Source organism: Mobula hypostoma, chromosome 8 (assembly GCF_963921235.1).
Source record: "Mobula hypostoma chromosome 8, sMobHyp1.1, whole genome shotgun sequence".
NCBI lineage: Eukaryota > Metazoa > Chordata > Chondrichthyes > Myliobatiformes > Myliobatidae > Mobula > Mobula hypostoma.
In genome coordinates this window covers 110,626,401-110,651,745 of record NC_086104.1, presented here as the reverse complement: position 1 = coordinate 110,651,745, position 25,345 = coordinate 110,626,401, and the positions used below count along the sequence as shown (strand labels likewise).

The window sequence follows — 25,345 nt, the reverse complement described above, 5'->3', positions numbered from 1 at the left end:
GCATGTCAAACCTTGAAGTGGATGGAATGCACCAGAAGACCATGGACATACACTTATTAGGTTCAGAAGTAATAATAATGTGGCCACTGGGTGTATTCCTCTACTATTAATCTCTATCCCACACTCTGGGAAATACACTGGACATTCCTTATCCCTTTACTGTGGCTAAGGACAGAACCTTGTAGAAGGAATCAGGCCCACAGAATGGAATTGACTGAAAGGCAGGGGGTTCCCAACCTAGTACCATTAAGCAAGGGGTCTGTGCACCCCAGCATAGGAACCTGGGTTATGAGATGCAAGCAGATATTAGAAAAATGAAAGTGGGAACCAAACAACTGCTGGGTGAAAGATTAAAAGATTACACAATGTAACAGGGAGCAATCCTATAATCAAAGTGGAAATTAATAGGCAGCTTTAGTGCTTTACTCTGCAAGAAAAATGGGAGAAAGCATAAAGCAATTTTGCTGAGAAGCATTCAAACTCGCCTGCCTGGTAATGTGGTTTAGAACACAGCAAGTACAATCATTTGGTTTGGTGTAAGGAGTGTTTAAAGCTGTGAAGGCAGAATGAACATGTTCATTACATTTCATGAGGTCCAGAATACATCAGCAACTTGAAACCCACTGGTTGACAGTCATCCGAAAATTGCACACTGTCTCCTTAAGAATAAGTGTAGCTTTATCGGTACCAAACCATTAACACAAAGGCCCATCAAGCTACACAACACTGAAGGGACATGCAATTGAAAAAAAAAATTACATTTCAAGTTTTGTACTTTGATTTTTCTTTTATATCTTAAATGGAAGCATAAACAGATTGGGAATTTTCACCTTTTATTGTAATGAGTGGTGTTGATTCATATTACAACAAAATTATCAAACTTCTCATAAGAAAACAAATCACATAGCTTTGATTGCTAAATAAAAATCTTTGAACCCAAACCTGAATTAGATGGGAAAAAAAGAACACTTGCCCAAATATATTGTTGCACTTTGGTACCATGTGGACAATGATTATGTAGGGTACACAGGAGGGACATGCAATAAGACCAAAATGATTTGCCTGCCATCCTACGTTCCTGAATGTACCACAATAATTTCACAATACTAGTTTCCCCTTCCTCCAACACCTTCACATCCATTTTTGTTGTTTGGGAGCAAGATTAAAGTACCGGTATCCACAGACCCTTGCTACTTTTCCACAACTTCCAATAGATATTATGCAAGAAAAAGGAAGTGCTTCATGGAAGCTAATCAAAAACACTGAACTATAGACATTCTTTTACTGTTCCTCCTGGCTTTTTGTTTAAAAAAAAAAGTCAATCGAAGTTAAAGCACTGTAGAACTCTTTGCAATACTTGGGAACAATACCCCCCGTAACAGCTGTGAGCACAAGCTTTAGTTTTATTTAAAGTATAAATAGGCAATAGCTAGGAATTGAAATTATTTTCTCTTTACATGTCATTGTAAACAGTCAGGATTGTTTATGCAGTTCCCCTCCATTAGAATTTGCAGATCAGCATAGTTCCTCAAATTATCAGCAGAATAAAGTTCAGACAACCATGTCTGGCAGTGACTGTCCTATCAGATTCGTCAGAAGACAGGCACAATGGTTAAACTTTCAGCATGTCCTCATCACTGTCGTCATGAAATGTCACGCTTTGGGAGCCTTGTGCTGGCCTGTCCTGCTTCACTCGAGGCTTTGAGTTCGAGTCCCCCTTGCTCCCTTTCTGCACACTGACCAAATCCTCGTCTCTTCCGCCGTGGAAGGGCTTGTGCTGCTGCCACTGCTTCCCCCTGGCCCCCGACGTGGGCTCGCGTGTCCGACTGGAGCTGACTTTCACATTGGGCACCATCAACACTTCATCCTCACTGTCCTGATCGTCCAATGGGAATGAGCTGAGGATGTCCGGGTTCACAGCACGGGTGACGACATGGTTCAGACCGTTCTCCTGGCACTTTCTCCCTGGCTTTGGACAACCCTCGTCGGCCGATGAGACTTCTTCCATCAACCATTCCGTCTCATGTTCATCACCTTCCTCTTCGCCGTTAATCTGATCAGGAGAGAAAACAAAATAGAATTATTTCTCGCTTTATTTCAACGCGATGCTGGCCCGACTTAGAGCAACAATTTACAGTGCCACCTGGAAGCTCAGGGTTCGATTTCTGCAGCTGTCTGTACATTCTCCCAGTGTGTTTCCGTCCACACTCCAAAGGCCTACGGTTAAGGTTTTAGAGTTGTGGGCAGGTTATGTTAGCACCTTAAATGTGCTGACATTTGCGGGCTTTGCGCTGATTTGATTTGACACAAATGATGTATTGCATTGTATGTTTCAATGTATATGTGACAAATAAAGCTAGCCTTCAATTGAGTTAATGGCTTGCATGCCAGGTATGTCTTTCATCAGTCTGCCTTTTGGAATGCCAGCGTAACAGTTTCAGGTAAAGCTCATTTTATTGACCATCTAACTGTTTAAGACAAGTAAAATGGCAACAGCTGAGAAATGAACAAGCTGTCCATCACCATGCTGATAGAGCAGCACATTTACTCAAGTGTGTTGAGATGAACTCACAACAATTGTGCAGAAGGCCATGTTTCTCAACCTGCTGTTGGATCCAGAAGCTTTTGCGACCCAAGGAATGCAGCTTGTGACTGTTTTATTAAGTGTTACATGAGCAGAGGAAGAAACATGGAAAAAGAATAAAACAACCAAAAGTAGTCATAAAGCAGTCTCTGATGGCAAAATTTCAATTGATAACAATTAACCAAAGAGATAGTCAAAATCAAGTAATGTGACACTTGCCACTGAGACCAAGAAATTTCCAGAAAAACTGAGGCAACTGTAACCCATGGAAAACTCAGTATTGTTTAGTCACCCACATACAGGTAATTGTTCAATTTATAAAATACTATAAAAATAAACAAGCTTAAAAATGTAGAGGCAACTGTACCTGAACAATTATCTGTATACAGGTAACTAAAATATACAAGCTTAAGTTAAATTCCAAGAAAAAATATCAATTCTTCACCCGAGTGCAACACTGCCATTGTCTATTATACATTTAGTGGACACATTATTAGGTTCACCTGTTCGTTAATGCAAATATCTAATCAGCCAATCATGTAGCAACAACTCAATGTATAAAAGCATGCAGACATGGTCAAGAGGTTTGATTGTTGTTTTGACCAAGCATCGAATGGGAAAGAAATTTGATGTAAGTGACTTTGACAGTGGAATGATTCCCAGTGCCAGACAGGGCAGTTTGAGTATCTCAGAAACTCCTGATCTCCTGGGTTTTTACACACAAGTCTCTACAGTATATAGAGAACAGTGCAACAAAGGAAATCCAGTGAGCATGAGTTCTGTGGGTGAACACACATTTTAATGAGAGAAATCAGTGGAGAATGGCCAGAGTGGTTCAAGCTGACAGGAAGGTGACAGTAACTCAAATAACCACGCATTACAACATTGGTGTGCAGGACAGCCTCCCTAAATGCACATGTCAAACACTGAAGTGGACGAGCTACAGCAGCAGAAGATCATGAACATTTACTCAGGCGCTGCTTTATTCGATACAGGAGGCACCTAATAAAGTGGCCACTGCGTGTAGGTGATTATATAAAAATACAGACAAGCATAAGAAGATTAAATTATAAGAAAAATAATAACTCTCCACCTCAATGTCTGCTGCTACTTGAACAATTCAGCTTTGGTTTGAGGATTAAGTCACCCCAAGCACTGAGTGACACAGCAAATTAAGATTGAACCTGTTCTTCCCTCGATTGATTTGTACTTCTGTTCACTAGTCCGACGACTGAAACTTAACCCAGAATCACTGCCCTGTAATATCTGCTTGAAGTGGGGAAACAACAACTCTTAAATATGCCAAGGTGGCAGTGGGCCTGGCAGCAGCCCTCAGTCTGACAGTGAGACCAGGCTACACAAACACCAATGCCCTTGAAAGGAAAATCCAACATAAAGTCACGGATACAGCCCAGTCGATCACAGGTAAAACCCTCCCCACCACTGAGCACATCTACACGGAGTGGTGTCACAGGAAAGCAGCATCAAGAACAGCCACCTTGCAGGCCAAGCTCTCTCTCTTCTCACTGTTGCCTTGGGTTCCAGGAACAATTCTCAGGCTCCTGAACCAGTGTGCATAACTTCATTCACCCAAACACAACACAAGGATTCTGCAACTCGTACTCAAGATTATTTATTTATTATTTTGATTCCCCCCCCTCCCCGTCCATTTCGTATTTCCACTCCACTCGGTTATCTTTTGGTCCACCTTCACTTGTGTGTAGTTTTCATTACTTCTATTTTGATTCTTTGTATTTACTGTGAATGCCACAAGAATGTGAATCTCAGGGTTGTTTACGGTGACATATGTACTTAGATAATAAATTTACTCTGAACTTTGAAACCAGTCAAATCTCCATGCAGTTCCAGCATCTGGAGGGCTCCCTCTTGGCAATTCCCAGAAACCCACTTATTTCCACTTTCATCACAGCTGCTCTCTCAAACCATGTGATTAACTTACAAGCTCAAAGATGACCACAGAATCACACAGGCCCTTTCAGCACACTTTGACTACGCCAACAATGACACCTATCTACCTACACCATGACTATGCCAGTGACACCCATCTACCCACACCTTCACCATGCCAGTGACACCATCTACCCACACCTTGACCATGTCAACAGTGACACCCATCTACCCACACCTTGACCATGCCAGTGACACCATCTATCCACACCTTGACCATGTCAACAGTGACACCCATCTACCCACACCTTCACCATGCCAGTGACACCATCTATCCACACCTTGACCATGTCAACATTGACACCCATCTATCCACACCTTGACCATGTCAACAGTGACACCCATCTACCCACACCTTGACCATGCCAGTGACACCATCTATCCACACCTTGACCATGTCAACAGTGACACCCATCTACCCACACCTTGACCATGTCAACAGTGACACCCATCTACCCACACCTTGACCATGTCAACAGTGACACCCATCTACCCACACCTTGACCATGTCAACAGTGACACCCATCTACCCACACCTTCACCATGCCAGTGACACCATCTATCCACACCTTGACCATGTCAACAGTGACACCCATCTACCCACACCTTCACCATGCCAGTGACACCATCTATCCACACCTTGACCATGTCAACAGTGACACCCATCTACCCACACCTTCACCATGCCAGTGACACCATCTATCCACACCTTGACCATGTCAACAGTGACACCCATCTACCCACACCTTGACCATGTCAACAGTGACACCCATCTACCCATACCCTGACCATGTCAACAGTGACACCCATCTACCCACACGTTGACCATGCCAGTGACACCCATCTATCCACATCTTGGCCGTGCCATTGTTATCTATCTATGCGAGTCACACTCACCTGCATTAGGCCTGTAATCCTCCACATATTTCCCATCCATACCAGTCTAAGTGTCTTTTGAATAATGTAATAGCATTGCTTCCATCACCACCTCTGGCAGCTCATTTAAACTATTCACCACATTTTGGGTGGAAAACCTTAATCCTCCCATCCTCTTCACCTTAAACCTGTGCCTTTAGTTCTAGGCTCTCCTGCCATGGGGGAAAAGACCAACTACAGAGCTTATTCATACCCCTCAATGTTGTAAGCCTCTATATAAAATTAGCCTTCAGACTCTTAGCAAGCATACCCAATTTCCCCTTACAACTACAGTCCTCATTCCAACGGGCCAGAAGAGATAGGAACAGAATTAGGCTATTCAGCCGATTGAGTCTATTGCACCATTCCATCATGTCTGATTTATTATCTCATTCCCTTGCCATCTCCCCATAACCTTTGTTAACCATACTGATCAAGAACCTATCAAAGTCCACCTTATATATACCCAATGACTTGGCCCCACAGCCATCAGTGGCAATGAATTCCACAGATTCACCAACCGCCGGCTAAAATAATTCCTCCTCCCCTCTGTTCTAAAGGGACATGTATGTATTCTGAGGCTGTGCCCTCAGGTCCTATTGAAAGCATCTTCACCATGTATATTGTATCTAGGCCTTTCAATATTTGATAGGTTTCAATGAGATCCTCCCTCATTCTTTTAAACTGCAGTGAATAGAGGCCCAGAGCCCTCTGGTCAACATCTACACACTGAAACCCATCTACATGCTTTACTGCTAGCACATTCTTTCATAGTGTGGTGACCAGAACTGTACACGATACTTCAAATGCAGTCAGAAACAGGTCCAAACTCTGACACTCCCTGCCCCATGAAGCATATGAAGGCAAACATAACATGTCCTTTTCACTACTCTATCCACCGGCAACACCACTTTTGGGGAGATACAGTATGGACTTGTACTTCGTATATCAACACTTCCAAGGTAGGTACAGTTTACTCTGTCCTACTAGGAACAGGTTTCCCAGAATGCATTACCTCACACTTCCCTGGATTAAAATCCATCTAATCCACCTCTCCACCTAGGACATGATCTATTAGTTCTGTAACTTCTCTTTCTACCACTCAGCCAATACATGTCCGGCAAATTTTTACAGATGTACTGTGGAGAGCTTTCTAACTGGCTACATCACCATCTGATATGGTGGGGGTGGGGGGGGGGTGGAGAGAGAGCGAGCTACTGCACAGGACCAAAGTAAGTAGCAAGTTGTAAAATTAGTCAGCTCCATCAATCATGGGCACTAGCCTCTGTAACACCCAGGACATCTTCAAGGTGCCTCAAAAAGGCGGCGTCTATCATTAAGGACCCCATCACCCAGGACATGCCCTGTTCTCATTGCTACCATCAGGAAGGAGGTATGGGAGCCTGAAGGCACACACTCAATGATTCAGTAAGAGCTTCTTCCCCTCTTCCATCTGATTTCTGAATGGACATTGAACCCATGAACACTACCTCACTACTTTCTTTATTTCTTTTTAGCATTACTTATTTAACTATTAAATATACAGTACATATTCATACTTTAATTCAGTTCTCCCCCCTATTATTATGTACTGCAGCCACAAAGTCTACACATTTCATGACGTATGCCGGTGATATTAAGCCCGATTCTGATTCTTGCTTGCAAGCTTACTAATGTGCCCACTTACATTCATCAATTTTCAAGCCATGCCTCTCTGACACCTGAGCTATTATTTTTGTGACTGTGTGTGCTATTGTGATGCGTGTGACTGTATGGACTGTTATACAGCTTGGGCCCAGAGGAGTGCTGTTTTGTTTAGCTGTATATATGTGCATGATTGAATGACAATTGAACTTGAACTCTAACTCATCCAAATCATTTACACATATTGTGAACAGTGAAGATTCCTGTAATACATCATTTAGACTTGCACTCATGTACCACTACACTCTGCCTATCACTAAGCCAATTTTGGATGCAATTTGCCAGTACACATCAGATCTCTTCTGCCCGAAACTTCTGAATCAGCCGACCAGGTCAGATCTAATCAAAAGCCTAGAGTCCAGGTAAACTAAATATACCTCACTGTCTTCATTAATGTTCTCAGTTACCTCTGTAAAAGGTGAGATCTGAGAGACACATTCTTCCCATGCACAGAACTATGCTGACTCCTCTAATCAGTCCCTGTCTTTTCAAGCAAACAAAGCAGTAGAGGCTACCTCAGTAAATATATTTTAGACAAGGTTGGACAGATTTTTGCATAGTAGGGGAATTAAGGGTTATGGGGAAAAGGCAGGTAGGTGGAGATGAGCCCATGGCCAGACCAGCTGTAAATATCCTCCAGACGCCTGGTGTCTCATCTACGCAAAAATCTCTTCCAGAGCCACAATCCCTTTCCTCACTTCCCTCAGCATTCTGGAATAGATCCTATTCAGTTCCAAGGGATTTATCTACCTTGACGTGCATCAATATTTCTAACACTTCCTCCTTTCTCATACAGACATACAGCAGTACATCAGCAATCCACTCCATAACTCTCCAGTCCCCACATTCACCACCCTGGTGAATACACCTGATTATTTATGGCTGAATACAGGGATGATTTCACCTTGCTCCTCTCACCTGGTTCCACACAGAAATTTCTCTTTGGTCCCTGAGGGGGACCTCTCTTTCCTTAGTTACCATTTAACTTCTAATATATTCATACAGATTTTAGAATTTCCCTTCCTTACTCCTATTTGCCAAGATCATTTTAAAACCCCTTTTTGTCCTAATTTCTTTTTTCTCCCCTGTATCCCCCCTCCCTCCCCCCCAGGTCACTTGCTGCAGAACCTTTAAAATGAACAACTCAAAGAAGCTGGCAGGAAGAATCACTGCGGACACTACCCACCCTGCAAACTGGCTTTTCCCAAAGCTCCCTCTGGAAAGTCCTTGGGACTATTAAAGCACAAATTGCACATCATCTTAAAAGTTTCTTCCCCTAGGCTGTTAATCCAACTAACCATTCTAGTGAGTACCCCCCCCCACCCCTCTATTATCCCCCATCACTGCATTGCAAACACTTTAAACCACTTTTTATAACACTGTTTACATTGTAAATGCATGCTGGGATTTAAGTGTCTATGCAATTTTATTCCATATCCATACTTCAAACTCTAACTACACAATTCTTTATAATTGTTGAACATTAATATATTTTTGGTGCATGTCATGCCAACACACCACAGCAAATATACATGTAAATGTATATTGTGAACAAAGTTACTCCTTGTTCCAATAAAGGACTTATTCAATATCAATTTCCTGATGTATACTTCCTTCTTTTCCCTGAGTAAGCCTTCAATCTCCTTCAAAGACCATTGATAAATCACCAGAGGGGTGCTCAAGAGGCTCTTTGGATAGATACATGAACATGAGGAGAATGGAAGCATTACGTAGGTGGAAAGGTTTTGGGTAGAAATATTGACTGGTTATTCCTTGTCACAGATGCCACCTGACCTGAGCTCCTCCAGCATTGTGTGTCTGTTACTCTGGGTTTCCAGCATCTGAAGAATCTCCTGTGTCAGAAATTTAGGGTGTTCAGTAGAAACCTGAAGACAACCTGCAGGAGGAATCCAGTGGGTCAAAGTGAGGATTGGTGACCCGGAGGGGTGAGAAGAACTGCCGATATTTCAGGACAGATCCCAGTTCCTCTGCCTCTTCTACAGATTCACCTGGTATAATACAGAAAAACTTGGACTAACTTTCTTATTCCACTCTCCTATAGTGGGTAGAGGCTGATGAATGAAAGTTCGCTCTATTTACCTTGCTTCACATTACCCGCTTGCTATTCTGACATCATCATCATGTGCTGTGTTGTATGATGTGGGAAATCATGGTCTTTCTATGATCATGATTGTTCTTGGCCAATTTTGCTACAGAAGTAGTTTGCTGTTGCCTTTTTCTGGACAGTGTCTTTACAAGACAGGTGACCCCAGCCATTATCAATACTCTTCAGAGACTGTCTGCCTGATGTCAGTGGTCGCATAACCAGGACTTGTGATCCGTACCAGATGCTCATATGACCGTCCACCACCTGCTCCCATGGCTTCATGTGACCGTGGTCGGAGGCTAAGCAGGTGCCACACCTTGCCCAAGGGTCACCTGCAGGCTAACGGAGGGAAGGAGAGTCTTACACCTTCTTTGGTAGAGACGCATCTCCACCCCATACTGAGGTATTCTTATACCTTTACTTGAAATATACTTAAGGACAAACTAACTTTAAAAGATTGCCAACAATGTAGGAAACCCTCACCTTTGTATACTTGTAGGCTACTCGCGTTCTCCTCCGGCAACACCCCATCATTTTTTGTAATATAGCTTCCCTAGAAAAGTGCAGAGAGTTTTAAAGATGTGCGCTGAAAAGGAGTGAAACTGTAATTTATATTAATCATAAATTGGTTTAATGTCATGAGCACAATGAAAAAAAACTGTTGCATGCCATTCAGATTTTTCCTCACTTAAATACATTGAGGTAATCCAAGGGAAAACAGTAACGGAATGCAGAATAGTTGCAGGTAGATTGTAATATGCAAGGCCACAATGAGGTAGACAGGTCAAAAATCCATCTGATAACCCATTAGATATAAGAATTAGGCCATTTGGCCCATTGAGTCTGCTCCACCATTTCATCATGGCGTATCTTCAGTCCCAATCTCCTGCCTTCTCCCCATATCCCTTCATGCCCTGACCAATCAAAAGTCAATCAATCACTGTGTTAAATATACATAAAGACTTGGCCTTCACAACTGCCTGTGGTAACGAATTCCAGATTCACTACTCTCTGGCTAAAGAAATTCCTCATCTCTGTTCTAAAAGGACGCCCCTCTATTCTGAAGCTGTGCCCTCTGGTCCTAGACCATCCCTCCACAGGAAACATCCTCTCCACAACCACTCTGTTGAGGCCCTTTCAACATTCAATAGGTTTCAATAAGGTGACCCCTTTGATCAAACTAGGGAACCATCCTTGTAACAGCCTTGTATCAATGGGATAGAAGCTGTAGCATGCTTTTAGACTTTTGTATTTTCCATCCTGGGGGGTCGAGTTTGGAAGAGATTATGCCCAGGGTGGTTGAAGACTTTGATTACGTTAGCTGCTTTACCAAGGCAGCTATAAGTGTAGACAGAGTCCATGGAGGGGAGGGGAGGTTGGTTTGTGTGATATGCTGTGCTGTGTCCACAACTCTCTGCATTTTCTTCCCGTATTGCGCAGAACAGCTGCTATACCAAGCTGCAAGGCATCTGCATAGGACGCTTTCTATGGTGCACTGATAAAAACTGGCATGGGTCCATAGGGACATGGCAAATTCCTGTAGATGCAAATAGCTTCATGACTTTTACTCAATACAGCAATACAAGCTTGTGACAAGATCACCAATGAATAGGGAATATCCTGAACCACAAATGAGCTTTCAATACAGTTTGAAATATTTCCTTACGTCATTCATGATAGCTCTGGAGAGAAAAGATGTGACTGTCTGGATTGTGGGTGGCGGGCGAACAGATATAGAATTGGGACGGGGTCACTACACGGCTGGAAGCTGGGATCTCCTGAAGAAAAGAGAGGTTGATGCTTGTTTGGGAGACAGTGGCCCGATGTTTGGTAATAGGATCAAAAGGAAGGTGAGAGGACATGTCTCAGAGCTGATGTTTGGCCTCTGAGTTACAAGTCTGTTTCTCAGGCCATAACAGCACTTCTACCCCATCAAGTGTCACCACACTTATAGCACCCATGGAAACCCACAGGGTTACAGGGAGAGCTTGCAAACTCCACAAAGTCAAGAGCCCGAGGTCAGGGTCTTCTGGAGCTGCGAGACATTGGACCACCCATAACACCACTAAACTGCACAACTTGAATTGGACCACCCACAACACCAGTAAACTGCACAACTTGAATTGGACCACCCATAACTCCACTAAACTGCACAACTTGAATTGGACCACCCATAACTCCATTAAACTGCACAACTTGAATTGGACCACCCACAACACCACTAAACTGCACAACTTGAAGCTCGCTGCAGCTCTTCCTCTAAAAAAAAATCCAATTTGATATCGCCTTGAAATAGAACACGAACTTGAAGTATCTCTGCTCAAACTCTTGCCTGGAACTGCAGGGTTTGTATTAGGGCCTGGTCTTTTCTAGCTCTTTTATACCAAGCAGCATTTTGAGAAGCACTGCCACTTGCTATAGAATTAGGAGAGTATCACACTTTTGAAGTATTATGTTTGTAGGTAAAAGGATCAAGATTGAGAAGATGTTGAGAGATTTATACAAACGCTTACACAGTCGATGTGGAGAGGGTGTTCCTATAAATCGGAGAGTCCAGGATCTGACGGCACAGCTCAGAATAAAGAGATGTCTTTTTAGAACAGATTTTATTTTATTTTTTACTTGGAGATACAACACAGAACAGGCCTTTCTGGTGCAATGAGCCGTACCGCTCAGTAACTCACCTATTTAACACTTGCCCAATCATAGGATAATTTACAGCGACTAACTGGTATGTCATTGGACTGCTGGAGGAAACCGGAGCACCCGGAGGAAACCCACGCAGTGATAGGGAGAACATAGAAACTCCAAATAGATACTGCTGGAATGGAACTCCGAACTCCGGAAAGTTCTGAGATGTAATAGTGTCACGCTAACTGCTATGCTACCACAGTGCCCTTACTTGCTCTGGAGGTAGTGCAGCGAAGGTAGACTCCTGGGCTGATGGGGCTGGCATATGAAGTAGGTTGGGGCATTACTTACTGAATACAGTGGAGAACAGTTCTAACCACCTCACTACCATGGTGTAGATGGAGATGCAGGAATTTTTCCAGCCATAGGGCGCTGAATCTGTGGAATTCATTGCCACTCAGGGCTGTGAAGGCCAAGTTATTGGGGAGATTGGTAGGCTCTAACTGGTAAGGGGGTTAAGAGTTATGTGGAGAATGGGGTTGGAGAAAAATGATCAGCCATGATGCAACAAACTCAATGGGCTCAGAGGCCAAATTCTGCTATGTTTTATGATCTGACAAATATTTAATTTTAGTGAAAAGAACCATACCATACACAAATGACAAGATTACATACAAACATTCACATGTCTTTAATCAATACGTGGCTAGCCTAATCACAAGTCTAAGTAATCACAGCCACCAGCTTAATTGAAAATTATTCTTAATGTGTAGCCCACTACAACTTATAATTGGAGATGGTGAACTTGCAGAGTAGTTAAAAAGCAATAAATCAATTTATATCATGTTGGTGTTCTCAAGTTATTCAAGAGTGATGAGGGTGGCAGACAGAACGTCAGTTTGAAGGAAGGTGATTTCCCCTGGTTCTAGATCAGGGGTTCCCAACCTGGGGTCCAGAGACACCTTGCTTAACAGCACTGGTCCTTGGCATAAAAAGATTAGGAACCCCTGCTCTCAAAGAGGCCTGAGTCTCAGATTAAGGATAGGCTATTTAGGATGGAGATGAGGAGAGTTTCCTCACCAACAGCTTGGCAGATATTGGCAATTCTCTACCAAGACTGCTGTCGCTATGTTTTCTGTTCCGACTGAATGTTAAGGAGGTAACGAGCAGTCCACTTACAAGTTTCAGATGCTAGGGAGACTGCACTGTCCCGTCTAAAGAAACCTGAACAAAATTCATGGCTACAGTTACTTCTGTTCATACCTTCGCTCCTGTTTGTAAAACAGCAGGATGAACAGGCAGGCAGTCAGCACGACCAGCAGTACGCTCAGCATTGCGCCTACAGCCCTGCTCCGTCCAGACAGGCCCTGATCCATATCCGGTGATATATCGCCAGGAATCACATCAATGATTGGCCTGTTCAAAACAGAAAAAGGCAGACAAATCATACCAGGAGGAGATGTTTTCCCAAAGCATTTCTGCTAATCATTACAACCCCAACTTCAATATTCTTTCTACTTGTATAGACTCCAAGTAGTCTTCTTAAACAGATTCCCCCTGTAACCCTGATCTTCTCCAAGTCAATGTAAAACATGTTTCACCTTGAAACTATTAAACATCGAGTATGGATATCAATGTAACACAAAGAATCTACCAAAATGTTACCAATCAGCATAACAGCACTAACCAATTACTGAATTTCTCAGTTCAGATTACGAGAGAAATACTCCCTGGTCTCCAAGGCAGGCTCCAGATCTTATCGTAAGAGTAGCACAAGATCTTTAGAAAGAGAGTTCTGATTTACAATGGAAATATGGAGGCTGTTCAGGGAGCTCTTGCATGGGGCTCAGGATAGGTTTATTCCTTTGAGGGAGGAAAGAATGGTAGGGTGAAGGAACCATGGTTGACAAGAGAATTGGATCATCTAGTCAAGAGGGAGGAGGAAGCTTAGTTAAGGTTTAGAAAGCAAGGATTAAACAGGCTCTAGGCAATCACATGGTAGCCATGAAGGAGCTGAAGTATGGACTTAGAAAGGGTACGAGAAGGTCTTGGCAAGTAGGATTAAGGAAAACCCAAAGGAATTCTACATGTACGTGAAGAACAGGACGATGACTACAGTAAGGGTAGGACATCATTAAGGACCTCCACTACCTCCTCTGACTGGAGGCACATGTTTCTTCTTCTATCCCCAAATACTTTGCTTCAGTAACCACCAGTGAAAGGGACCTTGGGAAATGTGTGGTCAGCGCAGAACTGGCTAAAGTGCTGAAACATGTTGATGTTAAGCAACAGGATGTGCTGGAACTTTAGAAAACCATTAGGATAGATAATTTCCCAGTGCTGGATGGGATACATTCCAGGTTACTACAGGGAGTGAGGGAGGAGACTGCTGTGTCTTGGCAGTGATCTGCGTATCCTCACTGGCCACAGGAGTACTACTAGAAGATTGGAGGGTGGCAAATGCTATTCCTTTTTTTTGGAGAAAGGTGTTAGGGATACCCCTAGGAATTATAGACCAGTGACTCTTACATCAATGATGTACAAGTTATTAGAGAGAATTCTTAGAGACAGGAATTACGAGCATTTTGAGAAGCATAACCTGACTAGGGTTTTGCCACACAAACCTGACTGAATTCTTCAAGGAAGTGACAAAACAAATTGATGAAGGTAGACCAGTGGATGTGGTGTATATGGACTTTAATAGGGTGTTTGACAAGGTAGGCCTGTTCGAAAAGTCAGGAGGCATGGGATCCAGGAAAACTTGGCTGTGTGGACACAGAACTGTCTTGCCCACAGAAGGGTGGTTGTAGTTGGAGCATATTCTGCCTGGAAGTTGGTGCCAGTGGTGTTCCGCAGGGATCTGTTCTGGGACCTCTACTCTTCGTGACTTTTATTAATTACTTGGATGGGAAACTGGGAGAGTGGGTTAGTAAGTTTGCAGATAACATGAAGTTTGGTGGTATTGTGGATAATGTAAAAGGCTGTCGTAGGGACTTAGACAGGATGCAGAGCTGGACTGAGAAGTGGCAGATGGAATTCAATTCAGAGAAGTGTGAAGTGATTCACCAGAAGGTTGAAGTTAAAGGCAAAATACAGGGTTAATAGCAGTGTTCTTAACACTGTGGAGGAACAGAGGGATCTTGCTGTCCATATCCACAGATCCCTCAAAGTTGCCGTGCAAGTTGATAGGGTGGGCAAGGTGGCGCATGATGGGCTGGTCCTCTTTAATCAGGGGTCCGAGTTGAAAAACATGAGGTAATGTTGCAGCTTTATTCTGGTTAGACCACACTTGGAATTCTGTGTTCAGTTCTGCCACCTCTTTTATATGAAGGATGAGGAAGCTTTAGAGAGGGTGCAGAGGAAACTTACCAAGATGCTGCCTGGATTAGACAGCATGACTTATGAGGAAAGGTTGTATGAGCTAGGGCTTTCTCTTTGAAGCAAAGAAGGTTGAGATATAATAGAGGAATATCAGGAAAAGGCATTGATCGAGTGCACAGCCAGAGATGTTTTTCCAGGGCAACAATGGCTAACATGGAAGGACGTAATTCTGACGTGATTGGAGTATGGGCGGTGGGATGTCAGAGAGAGGAAGACTTTTAGAAAATATATATGGAGAGTGGTAAGAGCATGGAACACACTTGGTTAGGCATAGATATGTTAGAGATATTTAAGAGACTCCTAGATATCTATTTATGAGATGCAACGCAGAGCAGGCCCAGCAACCTCCCAATGTAACCCCAGCCTAATCACAGGACAATTTACAATGAACAATTAACCTAACAGCCTCCATGTCTTTGGATTGTGGGACAAAACTGGAGCACCCAGAGAAAACCCACAGAGTCACAGGGAAAACACACAAACTCCTTACAGGCAGTGGGGGAATTGAACCAATACACAATAAAGCGAGTCAATAAACACCAGACTGTATTCACAGCATCAGCCAAGGACAGGAGGATTGACACTGAAGCAAATTGACAATTTGCTCTGGAAAACAAGAAGCTCTTTCTAACATGGAAGCAACACATTTTGTTGGTCATACAGTTACTGCACTATTTTATCATTATGGCTCAAGGATATCAATCTGCCTGTCACTTGGTTATGCAACTTTCAACTGCAGACCTGGATTTCATTGGCTTAATTGAGTTATTGACTCCATAGTTACTTTTCCTCCCACTAAAATGGTTACGTTGTTATTTCACCACATGCAAGAGTTGTACGAGTCTCTCTGAAGGAGTATACATGGGCAAGTAGACATAGACTTCCAAAAGGAGCAAACCCTCATTTTCTGGGTTGTGTTTGGAAACATCAGCTTGCAAAATGTTTTTAAGATTAGATTAGATTCAACTTTATTGTTATTGTGCCGAGTACAGATACAATGAAATGGAATTAGCATCTGACCAGAAGTGCAAAAGAATAGTATTATTTACAAAATAACTGCGAATAAAAAGGGCTACAGCACACAAATATAAAAGTACTGATACGTCCAATATGGGTGCAATACTGCTTAATGCTGCGATGTGAGGTTCAGCAGGGTCACAGCCTCAGGGAAGAAGCTCCTCCTGTGCCTGCTGGTGCAGGAGCGGAGGCTCCTGTAGTGCCTACCAGACGGGAGGAGAGTAAAAAGTCCATGGTTAAGGTGAGATGCACCTTGATAATGCTTTTCGCTCTGTCCAGGCAGCGTTTATGGTAGATGTTCACAATGGTGAGCAATTGGGTGCCAATAATCCGCTGGGCAGTTTTCACCACACGCTGGAGTGCTTTGCGGTCCGATATGGGACAATTGCCATACCACACTGAGATGCAGTTGGTGAGTATGCTCTCAATGGTACAGCGGTAAAAGTCTGTCAGTATCCTGGGACAGAGGTGAGCTTTCTTCATGCTCCGCAGAAAATAAAGGTGCTGTTGTGCCTTTTTGATCAGGATGGAGGAGTTCAGGGACCAGGTGAGATCCTCGGAAATGTGGACACCAAGGAATTTGAAGCTTGATACATGCTCCACTACAGCTCTGTTGGTGTAGCTGGGGATGTGAGTGTGGCTCCTAGCATGCCTGAAGTCCACAATGATCTCCTTGGTCTTCTGGGTGTCAAGGGCCAGGTTGTTGTCGGCACACCACGTGGCCAGGTGCTGGACCTCGTCCCTGTAGGCCGTCTCATCATCTCCTCTGATCAGGCCAATCACTGTGGTGTCGTCTGCGAACTTGATTATGGAGTTAAAACAGTGTACAGGAACACAGTCATAAGTGAAAAGGGAGTACAGGAGAGGGCTCAGCTCACAGCCTTGAGGCACGCCGGTGTTCAGGGTGAGGATGGAGGAGGAGAGGTTGTCTAACTTAACAGATTGGGGTCTGTTAGTCAGAAAGTCCAAGGTCCAATTGCAGAGGGATGAGCTGATACCAAGCTGGTGAAGTTTGGCAATCAGCTTGGAGGGGATCACAGTATTGAATGCTGAACTAAAGTCAATGAATAGCATTCTGACATAAGATTTGGGGCTGTCCAGGTGGGTCAGGGCAGAATGAAGTGCCGTGGAGATGGCGTCCTCCGTTGACCTTTTGGTGCGATAGGCAGATTGATGGGGGTCCAGGGTAGTGGGCAGACAGGATTTCAGATGTGATAGAGCCAGTCCCTCAAAGCACTTTGCAATGATGGGGGTGAGTGCAACTGGGCGGAAGTCATTCAGGCCCGTGGCAGTGGAATACTTTGGCACCGGCAAGATGGTGGCAATCTTGAAGCTTGTGGGGACAACTGCCTGTGCCAGAGACAGATTGAAAATGTCTGTGAAGACACTGGCCAACTGCCCTGCACAGACTCTGAGCACACGGCCAGGTATTCCATCCGGACCAGCTGCCTTCCGTATATTCACCCTGCTCAGGGTGGCACAAACAGCGGAGGTGGAAAGTGAGAGAGGCAGTTCACCAGGTGGGAGATCCGCTTTGAGGGTGACCTCCTTGTTCTCTCGGTCAAAGCAAGCGTAGAAGTAATTGAGCTCATCAGGGAGGGAAACAAAGCTGGAAGGGGGCACAGTACTAGGTAAGTCTGTAACGATCTGTATGCCATGCCACATGTGTCGCTGAGCTGTAAGGCTCCCGGTCTCCAGACCTGAAGGGTGGATCTCTGGCTTTGAGCAGGAGGTGAACCTCTCTGTTTGTCCATGGTTTCTGACTGGGGAAAACTTTTGTCTTTGTGATGTCACTCTATCTACACACTTGATATGCTCAAGGACAGAGTTGGTATACAAGTCAATGTTAATCTGAGAGTCTGTGGTGGCATGGGCAGCAAACGCGCTCCAGTCTGTGTGCTGGAATTGGTGCTGAAGAGCAGAGTCAGCCCCCTCCAGCCAGATCTTAATAGTCCTCATTGTGGGTTTCACACGTTTAATGACTGGGCTGTACTTGGGAAGCAGAAACAGTGAAAGATGGTTGGACTGTTTTTGATATATGCACTAAATTTTAGACATTTAAATTTTAGACTTCCATCTTTCTACTCAGTTAATCTATAAAAAAAAATCAGAAAAATGTTCTGGATAACACACAAAAATTTTTTTAAAAATAGCCTGCAGAAGCTGGAAATCTTATAAACAGTATCTACTTTATTAGCTACACCTGCTCATTAATGCAAATATCTAATCAGTCAATCATGTGGCAGCAATTTAATGCATAAAAGCATGCACACATGGTTAAGAGCAGTGGTCCCCAACCTCCTGGCCGCAGACCGATACATTGTTGTGAAGAATGCAGCGGTGCAACGGTAGTCGGATCGCACCCAGCACATCTTTAAGAAAAAAGCCGAAATAAACAAGCTAATTAATTAGGTGCCGCCTGGCACATAAATGTTGGCCCAGATCAGAGGCGATTGCGTCACCTCTGATCTGGACTGACATTTACGTGCCGAGTGGCACCTAGTTAATTAGCTTGTTTATTTCCGCTTTTTTCTTAAAGATGTGTTGGGTGCATCCCGGCCACCGCTGCACCCCTGCATGCTTCGCAGCCCGAAGGTTGGGGACCACTGGTCAAGAACTTCAACTGTTGTTCAGACCAAACATCAAAAAGGGGAAGAAATGACTGAGCATGGATTAGTTGTTGGTGCCAGATGGGTCAGTTAGAGTTCCTTAGAAACTGCTGATCTCCTGGGATTTTCACACACATCATCCGTCTCTACAGCAGGGGTTCCCAACCCAGGGTTCACAGCAGCTTGCTTAATGGTATTAGTCCATGACATGAGAGGGGTTGGAAACACCTGCTCTGGAGCTTGGAGAATGGTGCAAAAAACAAAATCAGCAAGCAGAAGTCCTGTAACCGAAAATACCTCGCCAATGAAAGAGGTCTGAGGAAAATGGCCAGACCAGTTCAGGCTGACCCCAACTCAAATAACCATGCATCACAGCAGACACATTGAACCCTGATGTGGATGGACCACAGCAGCAGCTGACCAGTTTGGGGTCCACTCCTGTGGCCAGGTTATTAATGTAATAACCTGTAACTAATAAAGTCGACTAGACAGCGAGTGTTTTTAAGAGCAATCCTGAAACACTCAGTAGGTCAGGCAGGATCTGTGGAGAGAGTAACGGTTGGTGTCTCAGTCTCTTCACCAGTTCTCGCCCAGTTTTCCTTGAAACTCAGGTTTTAATTGGATCGTAAGATAATAATGAGAAACTTAACAAGTACAGAGGTGCTGCAGAGATTTAACATCAAAAAACTGATTACTTGCCCACTAACATCTAAACATTCCAACAAAGAGATAAAAATTGTACCAAATAAAAGAAAATGAGAATTGGTTTTCTGCAACTCAAGTCTAAAAATAGCTGGAGGAACTCACGCAAGGTCACAGATTATTGAGGTGTACCAGGTAAACAGGTACTGGCAATCAGATGTCTCGTGTAGGAAATCTGGCTTCCCGTTTCCTGCTAACTGGTTGCAATGTAGCAGTATAGTGGAAGAGACGTTCTTTGTTGGATCGCGGCCGCACATGGAGTTCGAAGTGAAAACGACATCCAGGTCATCATCTGAAATAGGAAATGGGCAGAAAATGCACATCACTCTGCTAATGACACTATCGCAAAGAACAGTAGCTCACAATCTGTCCGATACGGTTCAAGTATTTGAGGTGAAAGAGTTTGGAAACAAAGGGCAAAGAAACAAAAAGGGATATAGAAAAGATTAAGATTAATGCCTGGAAAGAACTGTAAGTGATTGGGAAAGACTACACTGAGATTCTTGACGATCTATGCTTCTCAGTGAAGTCAATGCATTGGAGAGAGAGGGTGATACAACATGGCCTAGATGAGTTGTGGTTTTCTGTATGAACCCAACCTCCCAGAGGCATAAATTAAACATACTTTCAGGCATCTGCATGGAAAGTGAGACACATTTATACACACACATCAGAAATAATTATAGTTAATGAGAATCATAACTAAAGGTATTGGAAAAGCTGATCTAATAGCAAAATAGTAAAAAAAAAGGCAAGCCACCATTATTGAAAATGAGTCTGACAAGGTTCAAAACAAGCACAGGAGATTCTGCAAATGCTGGAAATCCATGGCTACACACACACACACACCCACCCACCCACAAAATGCTGGAGGAAGTTCTAGGAGGACGAGATGGGTCAAGTGTTAGTGGGGAACACTTAGGCAACAGTCGTCACAGTACATGTTTAGATCAGGATGAGAAAAGGGCAAAAAGCAATCAATTGGAGGGCTCTCTTAAATAAGATAAAGGGACCTGGCCTGGATAAACTAAAATACAAACACAGCTGCAGATACTAAAAAGAAAAATAAAGAAATCCTGGAAGAACTCAGCCAGTCAAGTGGCATCTCCTGATAAAAATCACTCAGTGTTATTATTTCAGAGGACCTGTCCTGGGTCCTCCAAGCAAGTTCAATTACAAAGAAAGCACGGCAGTGCCTCTACTTCCTCAGGAGTTTGCGGAGATTTGGCACATCATCTAAAACTTTGACAAACATCTATAGATGTGTGGTGGAGAGTGTATTGACCGGCTGCATTACAGCCTGGTAGAGAGACACCAATGCCCTTGAATACAAAATCTTACAAAAAGTAGTGGATACAACCCAGTCCATCACAGGTAAAGCCCTCCCCCACCATTGAGCACATCTACATGAAACGTTGTTGTAGGAAAGCAGCATCCATCATCAGGTGCCCCCACCACCCAGGACATGTTCTCTTCTCACTTCTGGCATCAGGAAAGTGGTACAGGAGCCTCAGGACCCATACCACCAGGTTCAGGAACAGTTATCACCCCTCAACCATCAGGTTCTTGAACCAGTGGGGATAACTTCACTTGTTCCATCACTGAAATGTTCCCACAACCTATGGACTCACTTTCAAGGACTCTTCATTTCATGTTCTTGATATTTATTGCTTATTTATTATTATTTATGTCTTTTTGTACTTGCAGTTTGTAGTCCTATGTACACTGGTTGAACACGCAAGCTGGTGCTGTCTTTTATTGACCGTGCTATAGTTATTATTCTCTTTCAATATTTTTATTATTAATTTCTACATAGAAGAATACAGAGTACAAGTATACAAGTAAAAAAATTAAGAAAATAATACCAATACTTTATTATTCTATTATGGATTTATTGAGAATGCCTGCAAGAAAATGAATTTCATGTACTTTGACAAATTTACTTTGAACTTTAATATAGTAGTAGCATTCTAATGCAGTATCTGACTAACTTTGTGTCAGTTTGGATATCTTAATAATACTTAGTTACCTATAGTATTTACATCAGCCATCTAATGATGTTCATATCAAGTAAAATCCCCAAACTTGTACAACTCTAAGAACATAATAACTGTCAATGGAAAAAAATTAATCAAAAGAAATTGAAGCAGGCTCACCTTCAAGGTAGTACTTTGCTTTGGCTGGTATGCCTATACGCCTGAAGGCAAGCTGGTTCACCTTGACCTGGCAAATGTTGGATCCTTGGCACTGAACATTCTTAGGGTTAGCAATTCCCAAAAGCTGAATGTCATATGTATACGAATCACCATTTGGCCTGATATCACCAGAAGCTTTGTACAACCTGCAATGCAGAAAGATGCTTGCCATAATACGTATAATGAGATCATGATAGATCAAACCATGAAATCTGAAAAATGCAGGGAAAACAGATGGAAAATAAAGAAACATTAAAAACAAGGTCGATCAGTCATGTGTAACTTGGCTCACGACAGATTTCAGAACTCATTTCTAGATAGCATCAACAGTGGCAACTCTCTGCATGCCGCTGCAAAGGTAATCTTCAAACATTCCTGTGCAGGACTGTTGTCGCTGAAACACACAATGTTTTAGGAATAACTTCCTTCCCCTCCACCAGATTTCTGAATGGCCAATGAACCCATGAGCATTACCTCGCCTACTTCTGCGCTACATATTTTTAAAAAATATACACTCAATGGCCAGTTTATAAGGCACTGTGGCGACCCACTTTCTGGCACACACGAACCGGCTCACAACAGCGCGCGCAGGCAGAGGGCCGGCCCCAAAAAGGGCACCAGGCCATCTTCACCAGCAGGGGGAAAATCCCGCGCGCAGAAAGGGTCTGGGTATATGCATTCCCCACAGCAATCCCGCCCAGGGAGGGCGGGAACGGGAAGGCTTTAAAGCAGGCTGCGAATTTTGAATAAATCTCTTTCATCGCAACTCTAACTCACCGACTCCGTGTGGTTATTCTAGCGCTGTGTGTAGCTACAATTGGTGACCCCAACGGCCCAAACGATATTTGGACCAGAGATGACCGATGCTGCATCTGTTCACGCAGTTTCGTTAAAACTGCCAAGCTTTTGGACGCTGCGACCCCAATTATGGTTCGAACAAGCAGAAGCACAATTCCACATTTGGCAGATAACCGCGGAGTCCACTCGCTACTACTACGTGCTGAGCTCACTCGACCAGGAGACTGCTGCACAAGTTGTGGAGTTTATACAGTCGCCCCCGGAGGACGGCAAATACACAGCATTCAAAGCCCTGCTCATAAGGACTTTTGGACTCTCACGGCGCGAACGAGCACACCGCTTAATGCACCTGGATGGTTTGGGAGACAGGCTGCCGTCGGCATTAATGAACGAGATGCTGGCCCTGGCTGAAGGACACAAACCCTGCCTCATGTTTGAGCAGGCGTTCCTAGAGCAACTGCCCGAGGACATATGCCTGCTGCTGTCCGACGCAGATTTCAGCAACCCCCGGGAGGTGGCGGCCCAAGCAGATGTGCTGTGGAATGCCAGGAAAGAGAGAGGGGCATCTGTCGCACAGATCACCAAGCCGCGTGCCCAATGACAGACCAGACCAGGCCCGGCAGCAGAGCCTACAAAACCCGGCGACGGGAGTGAGGAGCCCAACGAACAATGGTGCTTCTACCACCAGCGGTGGGGCACAGAGGCCTGCTGCTGCCGACCACCCTGCAAATTCCCGGGAAACACCAGGGCCAGCCGCCGCTGATGGCTACGGCAGCTGGCCATTAGGACAGCCTCCTGTACGTCTGGGACAAGCAGTCGGGACGCCGCTTTTTGGTCAACACTGGAGCAGAGATCAGTGTCTTACCTCCAACGAGTTACGACACCCGCAACAGAGAACCGGGACCCACCCTGAGGGCCGCTAATGGCAGCACAATACGAACCTACGGCACCCGCACGGTGCGGCTACAGTTCAGCTCCAGCCGGTTCACGTGGGACTTCACACTGGCCGCCGTGGCCCAACCACTGCTGGGGGCAGACTTTCTACAAGCCCACAGCCTGCTGGTCGACCTGCAAGGGAAGTGATTAGTTCATGCCAAGACTTTTCAAACGTTCTCCCTGGGTGAAGCACAGTTGCCAGACGCACACCTGGACTCCATCACGCTGTCCGACGATGAATTCACCAGGGTCCTGGCGGATTTCCCATCAGTACTGACACCGCAGTTCACGGCAGCAATGCCCAGACACGGAGTACAGCACCACATCCCGACCCAGGGACCACTCCTCCACGCCCGTGCTCGAAGGCTTCCCCCAGACAAGCTCCGACTGGCGAAGGAGGAGTTCAAGAAGATGGAGGAATTAGGGATCATACGACAGTCCGACAGCCCATGGGCCTCCCCCCTTCACATGATGCCCAAGGCAACGGGGGGCTGGAGACCATGCGGTGACTACCACAGACTGAACGAGGCTACAACGCCAGACCGCTACCCTGTGCCGCACATTCAAGACTTCGCAGCAAACCTACACGGCGCAAGGATCTTTTCCAAGGTAGACCTCGTCCGGGGATACCGTCAAATCCCTGTACATCCGGACGACATCCCCAAAACAGCACTTATCACCCCGTTCGGACTTTTCGAATTCCTCCGAATGCCGTTCGGCCTAAAGAATGCCGCACAGACTTTCCAGCGGCTAATGGACACGGTGGAACGCGACCTGGACTTTGCATTCATCTATTTGGACGACATCCTCATAGCCAGCAGTAGTCGGCAGGAGCATCTGTCCCACCTCCGCCAGCTCTACTCCCGCCTGAGCGAATTCGGCCTTACAATCAACCCAGCCAAATGCCAGTTCGGACTCGACACCATCGACTTCCTGGGCCACAGGATTACTAAAGATGGGGCAACCCTGCTGCCCGCCAAGGTAGACGCAGTCTGCCACTTCCCCCGACCCAACACAATCAAAGGCTTGCAGGAATTCGTGGGTATGGTGAATTTTTACCACTGTTTCCTCCCCTCAGCAGCCCGAACCATGCACCCCCTGTTCACCCTGATGTCGGGTAAGGGCAAGGACATTACCTAGGACAAAGAGGCCGCAACCGCTTTCGTTAAAACCAAAGAAGCCTTAGCAAACGCCACGATGCTGGTGCACCCCAGAACGGACATTCCTACTGCCCTCACGGTGGACGCATCCTACACAGCAGTCGGTGGAGTGCTGGAACAACTCATCGACGGTCGCTGGCAACCCCTGGCGTTCTTCAGCAAACACCTACGACCACTCGGACTCAAATACAGTGCTTTCGACCGGGAGCTATTGGCACTATACCTGGCAATCCGGCATTTCAGGTACTTCTTAGAAGGTAGGCCCTTCACCGCGTTCACAGACCACAAACCGCTTACCTTTGCGTTCACTAAGGTGTCCGACCCCTGGTCAGCAGTGACATCTGTCCTACATCTCCGAGTACACGACGGACATCCGGCATGTCTCGGGAAAGGACAACGTCGTGGCGGACGCACTTTCCAGACCGACCATACAGGCCCTGTCCCAGGGGGTGGACTATGCAGCGCTGGCAGAGGCACAGCAGGCAGACACTGAGATCCCCATTTACAGTACTGCAGTCTCCGGTTTGTAGCTCCAAGACCTCCCCATAGGCCCAGGTGAGAGGACCCTACTATGTGACATAGCTACCGGCCAACCCCGCCCCGCCGTCCTAGCAGCCTGGCGCCGGCGGGTGTTCGAA

General features: G+C 44.9%; 1 protein-coding gene across 1 annotated transcript in view; it reads right to left on the bottom strand.

The window, feature by feature from the left end:
* Positions 1 to 798: 798 nt before the first annotated feature.
* igf2r (insulin-like growth factor 2 receptor) overlaps positions 799 to 25,345 on the bottom strand; it is a 223,644-nt gene continuing 199,097 nt past the window's right edge. Inside the window, exons 44-48 of the mRNA XM_063056606.1 lie at positions 21,775 to 21,959; positions 19,724 to 19,910; positions 13,173 to 13,325; positions 9,762 to 9,831; positions 799 to 2,053 (exon numbers count right to left, since the gene is read on the bottom strand). Coding sequence (XP_062912676.1) covers positions 1,613 to 2,053; positions 9,762 to 9,831; positions 13,173 to 13,325; positions 19,724 to 19,910; positions 21,775 to 21,959 — 1,036 coding nt within the window. The 3' untranslated portion in view covers positions 799 to 1,612. The remainder of the gene's footprint in view (positions 2,054 to 9,761; positions 9,832 to 13,172; positions 13,326 to 19,723; positions 19,911 to 21,774; positions 21,960 to 25,345) is intronic.